The 18073-nt window shown below is 43.8% G+C and overlaps 1 protein-coding gene across 1 annotated transcript; it reads right to left on the bottom strand.

The window, feature by feature from the left end:
• Positions 1–590: 590 nt before the first annotated feature.
• LOC105034442 (probable protein phosphatase 2C 33) lies at positions 591–8704 on the bottom strand. Its single transcript, XM_010909617.4, has 5 exons — positions 7569–8704; positions 6185–6574; positions 5851–5968; positions 1549–1772; positions 591–1369 (listed from the first exon to the last, which is right to left on the bottom strand). The coding sequence occupies exons 1-5, from the start codon at positions 7818–7820 to the stop codon at positions 893–895; spliced, it is 1461 nt and encodes a 486-aa protein (XP_010907919.1). The 5' UTR covers positions 7821–8704; the 3' UTR covers positions 591–892.
• Positions 8705–18073: the final 9369 nt, after the last annotated feature.

The raw sequence follows: 18073 nt of genomic DNA, 5'->3' as shown, positions 1-18073 counted from the left end.
TCTCCATCCTACCGGATGAAATGAATATTTTTTTAATGTCCCCGCTAATTAATACAAGCATAACTTTTATCTCACAAGATTAGCAAAGACGGAAGGGGAAAAAAAATGGTTTACCGCTAACAGATTTTTTCAGTGCACAAAATTTGATCCTGATTGGATCATATCATAGCCATAATCCACCTTCACCGCTTATTAATATCCGAAATGTGAAACATCGTGCCAATGACTCCTATTGTACGTTAGATTTGCCGTGCTTATTTTTCATCACACGGAACATGCTAGCTTCAAAAATCTCCCCTCCTAGTCGACTCCTATTAAACACCTACCCAATCCGACCACGATAATAAATACTACAATTTGCAGAAGAGCCAGCCTTGATCAGAAACTATAGTTATCAAAACAAGAACTGGTTTGTGATGAAACGTATAGGCACGTTAATTTTGTATGATTTCGATATAATATGAGATTTCCCGAGGAGCAGTTTTCCTAGTTAACATAGAGAATCTTTACAGATAAAGATGAAATTTATGAATAAGGGTTGTTGTTCATGTCACTCATCCCGCAAGCAATAAAATAAATCAATAAATAAATGAACAAATAAGAAACAGTACTTTTGACTTGAGAAGATCAAAGAATACAAAAGAGGGGCTTCTAAGTGATGCATAGATAATCCTTAATGACAAAAATTATTATGAACACAATAATTATAACAAATAACACTAACCGAGTTGGGATTTTACTAAAACAGCAATCCTACTCATGTTGGAATATGGAATTAATGGAGAGAGCCAGACATGCTAATAAAGCCGGTATTGCTCTCCTCTCAAAACAATAGATAAAGGAGTGCCCACTGCATCAGCCCACAGAGCATAGCTAAGCCCATCAGTCAACCTCATTTTTGAGCCTTGGTGCTTGCAGGAGGCTGCTCCCCGGCAACAAACCTTGGCAGGGTTAACAGGGTGTCCACTCGAGATACACCCTCCAGAGTAGACCGCTCATCACCCTCCTTTACACTGGCATTGCCATCAGCGGGCTCTTGATGTGACAAAGAACTAGACAATTGCTTCTTGGTGCCTTCTTTATCCCCATCTGTGAGGATCTCAGAACGGTCCGTGCTGCTTGGAGTAGATGGCTCTTGTTTGCCCCTGCCAGTTCCCATATAATCTGCTGTCTTGAGATTGGAAGAATTATTGGGTGCATCTGTCTTGAGGAATAGGCAGACTACCGCACAATCATCAATTTTGGAGGTTGGGTATTTGAGCCTCCAGGCTTGGACTGCTGACTCAACAAGGAAACGAGCTGCAGAGGACCGAGCAGGAGCACAGGCGACAATGTCAACCACTTCTTTGTTAGACAATACATCCCACACCTGTAAGAGCAATGCAGCATTAGCAGCATGTAAGCATCACAGTCGGCAAAGGACAGCAGTCACAGCATGATTACTCAATGCAACAGTTCAGGGTCATTTGATCAATATATAGATCATGTTACAACAGAGGTAAAAATAAAATAAAATTGTAGTAATAAATTTATGTTTCGTTGCCTCACCCCATCAGTGGCCAGCACAATGAACTCATCCCTTTCCGTAATGCGCCAGTATGAAACTTCTGGCACAGAAATTAAACCAAAATCCTTCAGACAAAAATCTCCGAAAGCTCGTGCCATTGCCAAGCCCGGGGAGTTACTGTTCGGCAGCCAAACCCGGGCCACCTCTGGTTCATCCTGAAGAGCAAAAACACGGCCCCTACATTTCCTGATTCTCTCTGCTTCCCCTGTAAAACAAGTCCACTTAGTCATGCTGCATTTGAAGGTTTCCTCTTAAATCCATGGAAACATAACAACTTGCTTCCAGAAGCAGAACATTCATGATGGAAAAGCATTCACACTCCCTAAGTTACCAGAAATCTACTCTCACTCAAAGAGAAGCACATCTAATCAGGTAAAGTGTCATGAACGGGTGAGATAGGTACAATTTTACTTAAAATATCTAATACAAGTAATACAGGTTATTAAAGGTGCCAGCTAGTTCACCTTATATGAGGGCAAGATGGAATCTTGAATAAGGTACAGGTCAGGGTGTTAATAGACTAAAGTCTAGTCAGAAAATAAAAAATACCTAATAGCCAGAAACAAATACATATCTATATATGAAGAATCCCACTGGGAAAAAAGGACTACCTAATAGCCAGAAATATGAGGTCTCCACAATTTACACAACAAGCAGTAGTATTACAGTTTACCATACCATATCCATACTCAGCAAACTTCTCATCTATTTGGATCACCCTAATGGGTCACAGATCTCCATTAGTTCCTATTCAAGGCCAGGTGTACCAAAAGATAAATTTCTACATTCCGCCACTATCACCAGGTAAAGTATCATTTGTTCACCTTCCCTTTTGGTATTTGAAATTTCCTTTTGTCCCTAAAACTAATGTTGGCCTTGGGAAATGCCAAAAGCATCCAGACAAAAGGTAGCTACAACAAGATGTACAGCAAGCAAAAGCAAAACATAACATAACAAAGCTGCAGTAACTGAGAAGAAAATTCCTGCATTTCATGGATAAAGAAAAGCAAATGACCTGGTTTCTATTAATAATATGGAAACCTTTGCAAAACAAATTGACTAAGGTTAAGCCATCAATTTTTTTGCTAGACTCAGATAATTTTATCGATGCTTATTGATAAGGTGAAATTCAGAAGATCCCAGCTTTTTGTTACCCATTTCTATTGCTTCCAATCCTGTCAATCATGAGTCCAAGAGTCTAACCACCATTCTGAACCAATTAGACCATGCCCACCTCACAAGCACTATCTTTGGACCCTACCCCAATCAGCCACTTCTTTTCTACTTTGAGAACTGTGGAACAGAAACTGATGAAATTAAATGAAAAGGGAGAGAAAAAAAGTAAGAAACAAAGAGTGACAAAAAAAGAGTCCAGTTTTCTCCTTGCCAAGATGTATCATCACAAGTGAAGAGGCATTATTTAGGGAAAAAGTGACCATCCATTGTGAGGCATATCTAAGATGTGTACCAGCATAGTACAAGGACATTTCACCTCTATACCATATGTGTCGATCCATATCGGTGCGTATCCGCCCATATCGACATTAATCTCTTTATAACACATATGATACAGCCATATGAGCTTGTACGCTTTTTTCCATATAAACTTGTATCAGTCATCTTAAACAACCTCCATTTATACTCGAAATGGTATGGATATCTTCCATTGATTTCTTTTATGAGAATATATAAAAAGCTTTCTATTGCCTGAATGTGATCATGTTAATATATTGCCGATCTATATCACTGAAAGGTTTAATTGATTGGTTTGCATTTTTTATATTATGTCCCAAGAATTCCTATTTAGGGCTGCCTCTGATATAATTTCAAGCTTTTCCATTGTCATCTCAGACATTCCCCTCCTATACCCTTAAACAGAAATTAAAGTACCATTTCTTACTAGAGCCCTTTCAGATCTTTGCTGCATATGCCTGAACTATGTCAATCAGTTCAAAAACATTTCATCAGCACTTTATCCTGTTTGTACATTAATAATGGACATTTTGATGGCAATTTTTTTTCCTCTAGTTATATTCCAAGAATCTGATTAACTTAAATAAACATTAGACACTTCAAATAGACTTAACTTTGCTTCAGAATATAGAGCAACAAGACCATAATCCCCACATTAAGTCGCAAAGCTGAAGAAGAATGTGATGAAGTCTCTTTTTGCACTAGAGAGGAGATTGAAGGGAGAAGATTACGGGAGTTTGGTGGTCTACATCCAGGGTTTTTGGGAAAATGTGTCCCATCGGAAATAAAATATATCATTCCCGAAATTCTGGGATGAGAGCAAATGATAAGTTCGCTGGATCCTCATCTAACTATTACCCTGTTTACATTGTAGAAGGAAACTCCCATAGATCACAAGTTATCCCTGGATAACTCCTTCCATTGTCCAAAAAGGCCCTTTTGACACCCTATCCAAGATTACAAAGGTCAGATTGATTCTAGAACTCAAATATAGGGATGACAAACAATTGGAAAAACTCGAGCTCTGCTCGGGTTCAGTTTGGATAAAGCTTGATTCATGCTCAGCTGGAAGCTAAACAAACAAAGCTTGAACCAGCATTTTAGGCATGAAATTAATTTCAAGCTGAGCCCAAAAATGGCCAAGTTCAATCAAGCTGACTTGATATTATGTTATATATCATGTAGTGGCCACTGGATCTTAGATCCAACAGTCTACTATATCAAGGACATAGAGTATGGTTGGGTTTGGTTGAGATAGTGGCTAGCAACTGCCCCACACTCGATATCTCCTCTCCTTCGTGTTTCCCTCACAAGCCACAAAGCCATGAATTCCCTAAATTCCAAACTGTTCTACTTTTCAACCCAACCTCTCCTCACCGCTAACACATCTGACTGTGACCACCAGCTTCCATGACCTCCACAACCTCCCCTATATTCTCTTTATTCTTTCCATCCTCTCTCATGTCTAAAACCCCAACCACCCACAACAACAACGGCCATATCACCACCAGTGGCCACTTCAACCTCACCACCACCATCGAAAGGTCCAATTGAGGGGAAAAAGTCCGATCTCTTGTGGGCATTACAACAAACTTTAGATGTTGACTTGAGTTAAGAGTTTGAACTCTAAATTTTGTGAGGGCATCTTTAGTATTTACTTCCTAATTTCTGTTTTATAATTAATATTTGAATTGGTACTTTTTAGTTTTTGAATCCATTAAATTCAGACTTGAGCCAGGTTCGAAATCAAGCTTGAACCAAGTTTGAATTTAGCTCTTGTTCAAGCCAGAATCGAATCAAGCTTGATACAAACTTGAGTTGATTTCTATCTTGACTTAGGATATTCAAGCTGTTCACTTAGGCTCATGTTCAGCTCAGTGCAAAATTAGGGCTGAATTGACCTCGAAATAGTGGTAAACAAATCATGATCGATCTCAAATTTCAAGGTCAAAATTAATTTCAAGCCACACTTGATCAGACCCAAGCTTAATCAAGTTTGGCGCATTTACACCCCAACACAAGTATAGACTGTCCATAGGGCATGCCTCTAATCCCATGTCTTATCAGCTGTTTTGACTCGAACTCTAATATTCAACGCCATTTTTCCCATTCTATTGTTATGCCATGGAACCTCACTTTTACTACTAAGAAACTCAACTCCATTCACAGGATCCAAACTTTCCTCCATAAACCCTACAGCTTCTCCACAGAAGTATTCTCATTGTGACCATTAAGGTTCTCATCCTAGGAAATGCCAATAAATTAGGACTCAAACATTGGCATGCAATACATCAGAGTTGGTATACATCAGAGTTGGTAGGAAAAAAACTGATAAAAGTTTTTCCATGCATAACAAAAGTTCATTCTCATACCCTAACAAGATTTAGTACAATGCAGTTTAAAAATTGTCAGTTCCAGATTAGCATCACGGGACATGAAAACAACAAAAACCCTAAATTTGTAAGAAGAAACATAAGTTCCTAGTATCCAACAAAAGATACATTATAATGAATAAAAGAACTCCTGTTATGTGCCTTCCTACAGAAAAATAGTCCTGAAATACAGAAAAACATAAGCATGTCAGCAGTGATATTTTTTCCTCATACCACCAAAGAACATTAGCAACAAAGGCATTAAGAAATTTTCCATATTCTCCCCCCTGTTCAAATCATAGATCCAAAACAAAAAGAAGATGCAGGATCATTTAGCACCACATAAAAGAAGATGCAGGAAATCAACAGACACAAACATCGAACAACTTAGAAACATATTGCATTAAAAAATTTTGAAGAGGAAGGAAGAAACCATACTCGGTAGATTAGGTTTAAGATCCACAGTCAACTGCACAGCAATCAAGCAGTCATTTTTATCTCTAGTACCCAGCACAGCTCTTGAGTCCCCCACATTCCCAATTACAAGATCTTCACCCTATATAAACAGCAGTACACCTCTTAAAGTCAGGAAACTCTTTATTTATTTATTTTTCAGCAAGGTGGTTTTCATCATTTCATTTTTAATATGAAATACCTGTAAGAAGGAACATTCATAAGATTCAAAGATATTTGCTTTCATGCAGTAATTCTTGGTTTTGTTCCGCAATTTACTTGAAAATGATGAAACATAAGGTATATTAATTACTGTTACCTGTTTGACCACGGTGACTGCTGTTGTCCCACTGCAAAAGCAATCAATTTTTGGATGCAGTTTCAGTTCTTTATCCATAACTTTGAAAGCCTTCAGGAATGACTCTTTCAGCGTCATAAAGATATCTGGATGCTTATCTTTCTCTCCAATATCAGTGAAAACCCTGGGCTCCTTATCCAGACATATAGATGAAGTTTCTTCTGAATTCATGCTTCCTGAATGGCTAATAATACTGCATTCTCTATGATCATCACTACCTACATTTACTTCCAGATGACTACTCAGCTTCAGAGGTAGAGAATCTCTTACACTCCTTGCAACCATATGGCCATACGGTCCATGACCATCAAAAACCCCGCAAAAAACTGTGTCGGCTCTCGAACCAAAATTCTGCAAACAGAAGATTCAAAGTTAATTAAACAATGTCAGCATCATCTGTTCCCTGAGAAATCACAAAACAGTCCAAAAAACAACAAAGTGACAATGTCATTCACATGCACAGCATGTGCAAATACAGTGAGCGACAAAAGGTGGAACAGAAGAAAGTGCAAAATCTACAGATGGGGAACCCTCTTCATCCCAAAATAAATAAAAATTAAGGAAAATAGCCACCCAGAGTCTGCAATAAATATGATTACATTTCAAACTACTGCTACTCAGGAAATTCAAGAAGGTAACATGTAAATTTTATAGAAATAGAGCAAAAAATTATTTTCCCAAAGCACCAGCCTGATCTGATTCCACTAACTAAACAAGCCATATTCTGAAGGGTGTAGAGATCATAAGGAAAATTATATGTAAAGAGTTAGCAGGACATGAATCTCCAATTATTTGATAAACAAACCTATAAATCAACCTCCATATCCTTCAAGAAAGACAAATACTAACTGTGACAAGCAAATCCAATGACTCAACAAGAAGAATTGCTCCACTAATAGTATCAACGAGAAGAATCTCAATCGTGTGACACTAAATAATTTAAGGAAACAAAAAAAGATATTACCAGTCATGATCATGACGATCGAGGGTCCTAAAAGGGACTAATCGGTGAAAGAGAGAAGAAAATGAGATGCAGTAAAAGAACTCTGGCATATGCAAAGAATCCGAGTGTGAAATACTAAGCCTGTTCGGTAATAATTAAAACAAAATAACCATGGTAAAGCAGAAATCACATCATATTATATCAGTTTTAAGCAAAACCCGAGAAATAATTAGCTGGAAAGCTGTAACCAAAATCTCTCACTCTAACTTGTCTGTGTCATCACTGAACACTGCAAAGGGAAAAGGTTGTTCTAAGTCTGGAAAGTTTTAAATTCGTAACGTGGGATTATCGAGTGAATTCCGAACATCATAAGAATATTTGTGTGAGTTGATAAAAACGAACCTCCCACACAATCATGGCATCCTGGTTGGTCCCCTTCTTGCCCTGCTGCGTAAAGAGCGATGCGACGCTGCTGGCCCCGTTAAGGAACAGCCTACCCGGAATCCGGTGGAGCTGCTCGAAGGAAGAGCTCCGGGGCCCCTGCCGCCTCCCCGGCGCCGCCTTGCCGGGCCGCTTTGCCCCCGATGTGGGCGACGACGGGGACGACGGGTGCGGCGAGCTGCTCCACCCGTCCGACGACAGGCAGGACCCCATCCGGAGGGCCCTGATTAAATCCAGTATGCACGCCAAACCAGCCAGGCAGCCAAGCCCCCCGTTTCCTTCCGCCGGCGGATCCGTCGATATCCGCCTTTCTTCCCCCGCCGCCACCAAGCCTTGCCTTCCCCGCCCGCCCACGCCGACGCCGACGACAACCACCCCGATTTCAGCCCGATCCGAATAAAAATTATCGACGTTGGTAGAAGGACAGAAATCTTTCAAACCCCAGAAGAAAAAGGAGGAAAAGGAAAAAAAAGGGCAGATTCGTTGGGCCCTCTCCAAGCACAGAGACAATGAGGATTTGATAGAATCTTCTCCCCCTATTTCTTGCCTTTCTTTAATCTATTTTCCTCCGCCACCACTTTCTAATGTCCTCGAAAAACCTCAAAAATTCTCGACAAATGACGATCAGATCCACCTCCAAAAACCATTAAAAAAAAAAAAAAAAACCACCCAGCAATCCGCGAGAACACCACCAAAATTAATGATCAACAAAGCGAACCACCCAAGAACCAAACAGATCTCATTAGAAAACAAAGAGAAAATGACAACCACTTAGAAATCTCGAGACAACATTGGAGAAAACAGAGATTGGGAATCCAGATCAAGAATCTGAAAAGATTGGTTAAGGATGGAGAACGAAGATTAGGAATCTAAGCATAGGATTTAACGGAAGCGAACGAAGAGACCGACAGGAGCTTGGGTTCTCTCTCTCGACCCAGCCCACGAGATTCCGCTCCACCTCTCTGCTCTCCGTTTCCCGGCTTCTCCAATCCCGTCGCGCCCTTCTCCTCGCCTCCCCTTTTTTCGTCTTCCCCTCTCCTCGTCTCTCTTTCTCTCTCTTCGCCCACACTCGTTTTGTTTTGCTGTTCCCTCTTTTCGCTGCCTATCCATTCCCCCTCCCCACCTCGTGCCTATTTATCCTTCTCTCCCCCCCGCTCCTCATTTGTCTATTTTCTTACTTTTTTTTATTTATCATTATTTTTGTTGGTTTATTAGTTAACAAATTAATTAAGTTTTTTTTTTTTTTTTAATCTGGCTCGCTTATCCGGAAGAACCGCAGCCTCATGCACACCGGGGCCCTTGGGCTATAATTTTGCCCTCGTATCTAGATATTATTATGGAAATGCTATTAATCTTTTATTACCATCTTTTCTCTCTTTCTCTCAATTATTTTTCCTCTGTCCTTTTTTTGGTTACAGTATTTTCCATCCCTTTTCACGCTCATACAAATCTTTCTACTTCTTACTTTATATTGTTAAGTTTTTTTACTATTACCATTTACGGACCATGCATAGTATTCAAATGTCATTTTTGCCCTTAGACTTTAATATTATTACAAAAATATTATTTTTTTAAAAAAATATTAAATTTTAAATAGATCCGCCTAAAATCCTACTACAAATAAGGATAGTTCAGAGCCGAGATCCAATTCATGATCAGCTCTAGTCAACGGACACAATGATCATAGTGAGACCGGGGTGGAGATATTCTTACCGTACTCTTTGCTCATAAAAAGACAAGTAGAAAAGATTACGTTTTGTTATGGTAATCAATTCCGTAATGAATAAGGATGTATGATATATATCCATTCTGGATATTTTGTTATCCGTGTGTGACCTTATTATAATATTATTAATAGTTAGTAGTGGCTTAATTTTTGGGATAAGGGGAGTTTTTTTTAGGGATGAGGGGAATTGGTGGCACAAATCTGGCCTTGGACCAGCCTCTTTCTCCGGATCTTTATGTCAATCTTTATGAAGAGATTTATTGGATCGAGCTTACCAAATTATCCATATATCCTGGCCTTATCATAACGCATGAACGGTAACATTGTACTCTTGAGAATAAGATTTCATGCAAGATTTGATGTGAGTGAACCAATTCCTAGGTTTTTACATGGCTCATTTCATGGAACACTGGATGCATGCAAACCCAAGCTACTCCAATTAAATTAAGATATTAAGTGGAAGTTTTAACTTGATTTACAAATATTAAAAATAGAAAAATAAATTTTATTTTACTAAAGATGCACTTTTCATGGTGGTGAGGGATCAGCCTTCCGTCTCAGAAGTTGAACTTTGCACCGTTTGAAATGATATTGTTTTGTATTTGACAAGAGCTATGGGCTGAGAGATTCATTATTGAAAGAGATTCTATGATTATAATAGATTGGATTCAGAACGACACAATGCAGTCGGAGGCCTATTTGTTTCTTTAAGATATTTGAACCTACCTTCATGATTTTACTACGATTTTTGTTCAGCATGTCTTTCGGAAGGTGAACAACATCGCTGACTGGATCGTCTCTTATGTGGTTGAGCACACCGATAATTAGATTTGACATCAAGATTAGATCTGCTTTTGAACCTTGCAAGATATTTTATTTTTTGATATTTTGAGATGTACTCATATTGGATCGATGTGACATCCATTTATATCAAAAAAAAAAATACTTTTTATGATACTACATGCTAACCCTTTAAAAGTTCGTCGTAGACAATAATTTGATGGATGATTAATAGATTATGATCGCATTATTAAAATAAATAACAATAGCATTAAGTGATAAATATGGTTTTTATTTTGAGTTATATATCCTTTTATGATAGTTTATAATTTACAAGCAGTCAATCTCATGGGATTTGGATTTTTGTGCGCATTTGTCTTTGATATGTTTTTCCACCGTTTGAGAATATTATTATTTTTTCTTTTTCATTAATTTATCACAATTTTTTTTCCTTGATAGTCTACCAAAAATTTCTGTCTCAAATTAGATCATGTTACATGATCGAACATCATCAAAATGGAATAACAGATGGTCATACGGAGTTAGCTTGTTTTGTATATATTGGAAAATTCTTCAAACATTTTTCTCATTTTTATAAACTTCAGCATGATTAGTTTCTTTCCATGGCTTTCTTTACTACTTAAAAATTGAGATTTCTTATATAAGCAGTTGTGATAGGTGAAGGATGAGATTCTAACGTGAATAGGTCTAAGTGCAATCATTTTGATCCACAAACAAGAGTCAAATAATTTTTGGGTTCCAAGGGAATCATTTGTCTTTTAAATTCTCATTTTACTTCATTTAATAAAAAATGTTTAAAGCTCTCTTGACCATAGGCCGCTGACTCATTTTGCATATGCGGACAACTTTGCTTCTACATTCTCTAGATTAATATAAATGTGTTACTAGTTACCTCATAAAATAGGGACGGCAATGGTTTAAGTACGGATTGAGCCCACCAACATTCATACTCATCTCCTAATTAAAAATCTTAAAATCATATCATCTTATTCTTATGTTGAGTCGGATCAGCTCCAATCGGATAAAATAGTCGGTGTGAGTCGAATTAGATTAGGTAGACAGATCAGTTCGGATTGGATAAGAAATTCATCATACAAATATTCTAAAATAACTATAACTTTAAAAGAGAGAGATTTAGATTAAAGAGATACTTGGTTGGAGAGAGTTGGGATCTGAAATCGAAATAAGAATGGATAACTCTTATTCCAATTGTTTGGTTGAGAGGAGTCTTATTTTGATTTTGATTTTGGGACGAAATGGGAATGACTCAATCTACCTAAAACTCAATCCTTACTCTCCGTTAAGAATTCAAATTTTTATTCCGATTTTGATCACAAACCAAACACTTCGAAGAATTTGACAATTTCAATTTCAATTCTAATTTTAATCTATTTCGATTCCGATTGTGATCGCAAATCAAACATCCTTTAGGATTATATCGAATAGGGTTCGAAATGGAGCATATACTATTATCCATATCCGATTCGAATATGCTTCGGATATTTTATCTAGGACTCATATATATATATATATCTTGAGATTTAAATTGGTTGGACAAAATCTATCCCATTTGGATTGAGTCGGATCGGATATCCAGTGGGTCGACTACAATCGCCATCTCCAAACTCATCCAAAAAAGAAAGTGTTGGTGCAAAAATTCGCCTGCGTCGAAGAAGCTGGAGTCGAGGGAGTCGCGGTCGTCGCCGGGACCTGCAAAAGAAGTCTAAACCGGAGGTGGGGTTGCTCCGGCAAGACCCTCCGACGCTCAAGTCAGTTCTCTGCCTCAACAAGAATGGAGTGCTCGAACGAAAATTTTAGCAGAGTTTTGGGATAGAAAATAGAGCTCAGAGAATAACGTATCTGGGGTCTCCCTTTTATAGGTAGAGGGAGCAACAGACTGATAGCGATATCTGTAACCGTCTGGCAGTGGGCTACCCAGAGTCAGGAGGAATTTGTTACGAAGAATAGTGGAGTGGAATCGTGGCTATCACCGGGACATGCCACGTGGAGTCTGTCGCAGGGAGTGGAGCGACGTCCGTTGTCGCGACTTGCCAGAGGATAGAAGAATCGCACGGTATCCGTCGCAGGAAGTGGAGCAGGATCGTGGCCATATTGCGATCTGCCAGGGAGTGATGGAGCCGTGCGGAATCCGTCGCAGAAAGTGGAGCAGAGTCGTGGCCGTTACTGCGGCCCGCCAGGGAGTGATGGGGCCGCACGGAATCTGTCGCAGGAAGTGGAGCAGAGTTGTGGCCGTCGCTGCGGCCCGCCAGGGGATCCAGGCCTATCGGCCGAAGTTCGGCTGGAGTGTCTGGCGGAGAGAGGTGGTTAGCTACCCATCTGAGAGGAGCTCGGAGTCCGGACGAAGTCTTCCTTCAGTCGAAATTGGAGACGAGGTTCGGCTCCCGTGGGAGTCCGGATGGATTCTTCCCGCAGCTGGAGTCGGAGATGAGATCTGGCTCCCGTAGGAGCCCGGACGAAGTCTACCTGCAATCAAAGTCCGGGGCGAAGTCCGGCTCCCTTAGGAGTCCGAACGAAGTTTACCAGCAGTCGAGGTCGAGGACGGAGCCCGGCTCCCGTAGGAGTCCGGGCAAAGCCTTCCAGCAGTTGAGGTCGGGGACGAAGTCCGGACGGAGTCTTCCTGCGGCCGGAGTCGGAGACAAGATCCAGCTCCCGTAGGAGTCCGGGCTGAGTCTTCCTGCAATTGGAGTTGGGGGCGAAGTCCAGCTCCCGTAGGAGTCCGGACGAAGTCTACCTGTAATTGGAGTTGTGGGTGAAGTTCGGCTCCCGTAGGAGTCCGGACGAAGTCTACCTGCAATTGGAGTGTGGGTGAAGTCCGGCTCCCGTAGGAGTCCGAACGAAGTTTACCTGTAAGTGAAGTCGTGGGCGGAGTCCGGCTCCCGTAGGAGTCCGGACGAAGTCTGCAGGTGAAGTCATGGGCGGAGTCCGGCTCCCGTAGGAGCCCGGGCGGAGTCTGCAGGTGAAGTCGTGGGTGGAGTCCGGCTCCCGTAGGAGTCTCGACGAAGTCTGCAGGTGAAGTCATGGGCGGAGTCCGACTCCCGTAGGAGCCCGGGCGAAGTCTGCAAGTGAAGTCATGGGCGGAGTCCGGCTCCCATAGGAGTTTGGGCGAAGTCTACCTGCAATTAAAGTCAGGGGCGAAGTCCGGCTCCCGTAGGAGTCCGGATGAAGTCTTCCTACAGTCGGAGTTGGGGACGAGGTCCGGCTCCCGTAGGAGTCCGGGCGAAGTCTTCCTGTAACCAGAGTTGAGGACGAGGTCCGGCTCCCGTAGGAGTTCGGGCAGAGTCTTCCTGCAATTGGAGTTAGGGGCGAAGTCCGGCTCCCATAGGAGTCCGGACGAAGTCTACCTGCAATTGGAGTCGTGGGCGGAGTCCAGCTCTCGTAGGAGTCAGGACGAAGTCTGCCTGCAATTGGAGTCATGGGCGGAGTCCGGCTCCCGTAGGAGTCCGGACGAAGTCTGCCTGCAATTGGAGTCGTGGGTGGAGTCCGGCTCCCGTAGGAGTCCGGATGAAGTCTGCCTGCAATTGGAGTTGTGGGCAGAGTCCGGCTCTCGTAGGAGTCCGGACGAAGTCTGCCTGCAGTCGGAGTCGGGGACAAGGTCCGGCTCCCATAGGAGTCCAGACGTCGTGAAGAATCCGGTCGACGCTGGCGGGGTCCTGTCCGTCGGCAAAACTTGAGAGTGTTGCTGAGGCTCGGCCGCCTGGGAGGTTTGAAGAGACGTTGTCGGAGGTCGAAAGTTAGTTGGATCCCCGGAGGGTCACTCCTGTCATGAACTTCGGCTGGGGGGTATTTTATACCCAACACCAGTCCCCCTACTTCCGAGTTCGAATTTCGAATGAAGGAAGTACAGAGAAATTTTCACAGCCGAAGTTGTCCCCTTGAATCCTGTGCACGATCGTCCCCAGATATTTTGGCATTAAATGCGCGCGTGCTGGAGTCTTTTCGAATCGGGGCGATTCGAAGGGACCTTTCGAAATTTCTGCTGGTACGCTGGCCCAAGCACGGCGCAGTAATGGCTCTGTCAGCTGTCAGCCGCTTTTAGCCGCCTGCTGTGGCGAGTGGGACACGTGTCGAGCGCGGGTCGGTCTGGGGGGATTCGCGATCATTATGGCACCGGATCCCAGGGTCTATTTAAATCCGCCCTTCCGCCTTTAGGGGCCCTATTCCGTCTGAGAGTTCTATCGGTGTCCGCCTTTTCTTCGAGAGCCCTGACCCTCCTTGGCGTCTTCCTTGACCCTAGGCATCCTTCGAGTCATCCCTGTCCTCGCCCCTCTGCATCCTTCAGAGCGATCTAGGTTAGTCCCGAAACCTTTGTCTTTCTTCTTGCCATTTAGGGGCCTTTTCTCCTCCATTTTTCTTCTGTCGCATTCCTCTGGTTTGGTCTCCCGCGACCCCTCGTCCCTTGTCCCGCCTAATTTCTCTGGGATCTTTAGGGTCTTCATTTGAAATCATTCGAAATGTCTTCCGGTACCTCCGCCTCTAGCGGTTCCAGGAGTTCTTCCACCTCAGCCCCCCAGGACCCCCACTCTGTAGACGAACCCACATCTGGGGCTGGGCTTCGCCCGATTTTTGCGTCGGGTGCCATTCCCTGCTCTCTGACTCCGGATGAACTCCTATTGATAAGGATTCAGTATGGAGTTCCTCCGGAGTACGATCTGGAGCTTCTTGGCCCCTCCGACCGGGCTAGCACTCCCCCATCTGATCGTTTCTGCCTGTATCAGGAGGCCTTCCGTGCCGGACTCCGGCTTCCACTTCCACCCTTTGTCGTCGTCCTTTTCCGCTTCTTAGATATCTCTTTAGTTTCAGTTGCTCCGAATTCCTTTAGATTTTTGATAGGATTCCTCTCGCTTTGCCACGTAGTCGAAGTTCAGCCATCCCTTTCTTTATTTAGGCATTTTTACACCTTCAAGCATCACCCTTCGATGAAGGACTGGTGGTATTTCTCCCCCCAGTTTGGCAAGAAGAGGTTGCTAAAAGGTGCTCCCTCTTCAATCCACAACTGGAAGGGAAAATACCTCTTCGTCCACTGCCCGACCTTGAGGCTTGGATTGCCCCCTTGGGGCTCTCTAAGGGACTCTGTCTGTCGGGCTCCCAACCTGAGGGAGGACGACCTTCAGGCCGCCCGGAAGCTTCTTGACTATTCCGCTCTTTCCCTTCCCAACCTTCTGAAGGAGCAATTTTTGTTCAACATCGGCTTGAGCCCCTAGGATCCTGCGAGTATTTCATCTTTTTTTTTCTCTTCTTTTCTTCCGTCCTTCTTCTTTTTTTCTTTCTCTTTTTTTTTTTCTTCTTTTCTTCTTTTTTTTCTTTGTGTGTCACTTCTTCCTTTTTCACCCCATCGCTGATTTTTGATTTGATTTTTTTTTAGGAATGGATGTCGAAGCAGCACGGATGCTCGCTAGGGGCTTCAAGGCCCACAAAAGAAAAGGCGCCGCGGCCTTCGGATCAGCAAAGAAGACCAGAGTGGAGGAGACGAGCTCGATCGCGCCTGTCCAGGTGGCCCCTGCGGTCGACGTTCCTTCGGACACCGAACCATCGGCTCCCCGGGCCTCTTCAAGGAGTCCCCCCACTGGGGCTCCCACTTCGGGGGTCCGTTCCACGGAGGCGCCCGTAGTCGAGAGGGGGAGGAGAAGGAAGTCGGTGGCCCACAGGATGAGTAGCCGCCGAGCCGCCGTTGAAGAGTCCCTTGGTTCCGAAGAAGAGCTGGAGAATCCCTTCAATGACGGGACTTGATCAAGCAGTTGATCGACGGCTGCATTCTGCCTGAAGTCGTCGAGAGGATTGATTGCGCCGATCTTGAGCAGCAGGTTTGGGACTCCCTAGGGTCCTTTCTTGAGGTAAACAAATCTTCATTTAATTGACTTTTCGATCCTTGTTCTGATCCCCTAGCCGCCCTTGCAGATTGGGCACCAGCTCCTTGCCAATATCGAGGCGGCGAACCAGGCGAGGAGGGACGCCATTCAGGCGGAGGAGCATCGTCGGGCCGAGGTCGCTCGTCTCAAAGAAAAGGCAGCCGAAGTAGTTACCCTCCAAGAGGCCCTGGAGAAAGAAAAGCAGGCCCGGGAGGAAGAGAAGTAGACCTCGGAGGAGACGGTGAGGAAGGCAGAGGCCGAGGTCATAAATTTGGTGGAGCAGATCCCGGTCCTGGTCTCGGAGGCCAGGGTTCTTACGGTGGAGGAGTTCAAGGCCTCCGCGGAGATGAGGGACCTGAACATCCGATTCGGCCAAGAAGCATTCATCAAGAGGTTCGAGTTCTGCCAGGAGAAGGTGGCCAGAAAATTTTTCGAGCTCGATCTCAGCTTCTTCGGTGAGGAGTCTGAAGATGAGGCCGGTCCCTCTCCTGCTGCTACTGCTGTCGTAACCTCCCCTCCAGGGACGTCGAGTTCCCCAATTCCTACTGCAGCGGTCTAAGACCTCCGACCTTGTATTTTTCTTTTACTGTAATTTTTCTTTCCTTTTTGTCTTTAAGAAACATTCAATCAATAAAGTTGAATTTCTCATCGTGGATGGCTTCTCCTCTCTTCCTTCCTCCTTTTTGTTTTTCTTTCTGCAATGAGATGCGCCTTGACGCTTTTATCTCCCGATGGCAGTATCCTGCCGAAGCGCTTCCCCTACCCCAGGGGATTCCACTGAAGTCCACGATCCAGCGGCTGAAGAAGGAAGTTCTTCATTTGACAAAAAGGTCGAAGAAGATGGAAGGCGAGCTTCACAGGTTGAGGGAAAGTCACTCTGAAGCCGCCGCGGAGGCCACCCGCTTCCGGAACCTCCATGTGAAGGGGATCATGGAGTATAGCCGGAGAAAGACGAACTTCGAGAAGGAGCTCGAGGAACACAAGAAGCACGCCAGCGATCAATCTTGGGCTCAGGCTGCCAAGATCAGTTCTCTCAGAGTGGAGCTGTCGGCTGCCCAGGAGAGGATTGGCCAGTTGGAAGGAAGTTCATCTCGACTTTTGACTCGGGCCGACAGCGACCGGGAGTGGTCGAAGAAGGTCTCCGACCTCCAGCAACAGCTCCAGGATGCCGAGGCGAGCTATGATGCATACCGGACCGGCTGGCGCAAGCAGGTGGACGAATACAAGGGGAGGCTCAGGATGGCGACCGACGAGGTTGCCCGCCTTCGAAGGCAGCTAGCTGAGGGGGCTCAATCTGCTTCCGCTCGGGATTCCGACGAACTCCAATCCCTGAGAAGGACCACAGAAGAACTATCCGTCGTTCTTTGGGAGGGGAAGGTCAAGCTGTAGCAATTGAAGATCCAGCTGGTGTATGAGCAGCGGGCAGTTAAGGATGCAGAGGTGGAATCTGAGGTCCTGAGAAAGAGGCGTCGAGAGGCGGAGAACGAAAGCCAACGACTTCATCGGATGTTCCAGGACATGCTGCTGAAAAAGAGAGAGCTAGAAGAGGAAGTTGAAAATCTGAGGCAGTCTCTGATAAGGAGTGAAGCAGATAATTCGAGGTCGGAAGGAGTAGAGCTTCCCTAGGGCTCTTTTCGGCCTTCTATCTTTCCATGTATATATTTTCTCTTTTGTTGTTTTGTTTTGTTCTTGTGGTTTTGCTTTTCTTCCTTTAGCCTTCTGGGCTTCGTGGTGTATATTTCGCGAATGAAATGAAAAGGAGATTTTGTGTTACCTCATCCACGCATTGTATTAAATTATCGTCTGCCGAACTTCTTTTGTCTTTTGATTTGTTTGACGCCGATGTCGTTTGGAGGTGCCCAGTCGTCGCCACGCTGATTTGCTTTTCTTATCGTCCATGGCCGTAGGTTCGAGCTCGGTGGTCCGAACTCCACATTACCTCGAAGGGGTCATTATTTTCTCGACCTGTGTCAAGAGCCTTCTTAGAGACTGAGGATGTTTGGTAGGAACTTTCCATCTTTGTTGAGATGAGGTTTCCTAGGTCTTTGGTGTGGTTTATTTTTTATCTGTTG

This window comes from Elaeis guineensis, chromosome 1 (assembly GCF_000442705.2).
Source record: "Elaeis guineensis isolate ETL-2024a chromosome 1, EG11, whole genome shotgun sequence".
Lineage (NCBI taxonomy): Eukaryota > Viridiplantae > Streptophyta > Magnoliopsida > Arecales > Arecaceae > Elaeis > Elaeis guineensis.
This window is presented reverse-complemented; position numbering and strand designations above follow the sequence as displayed.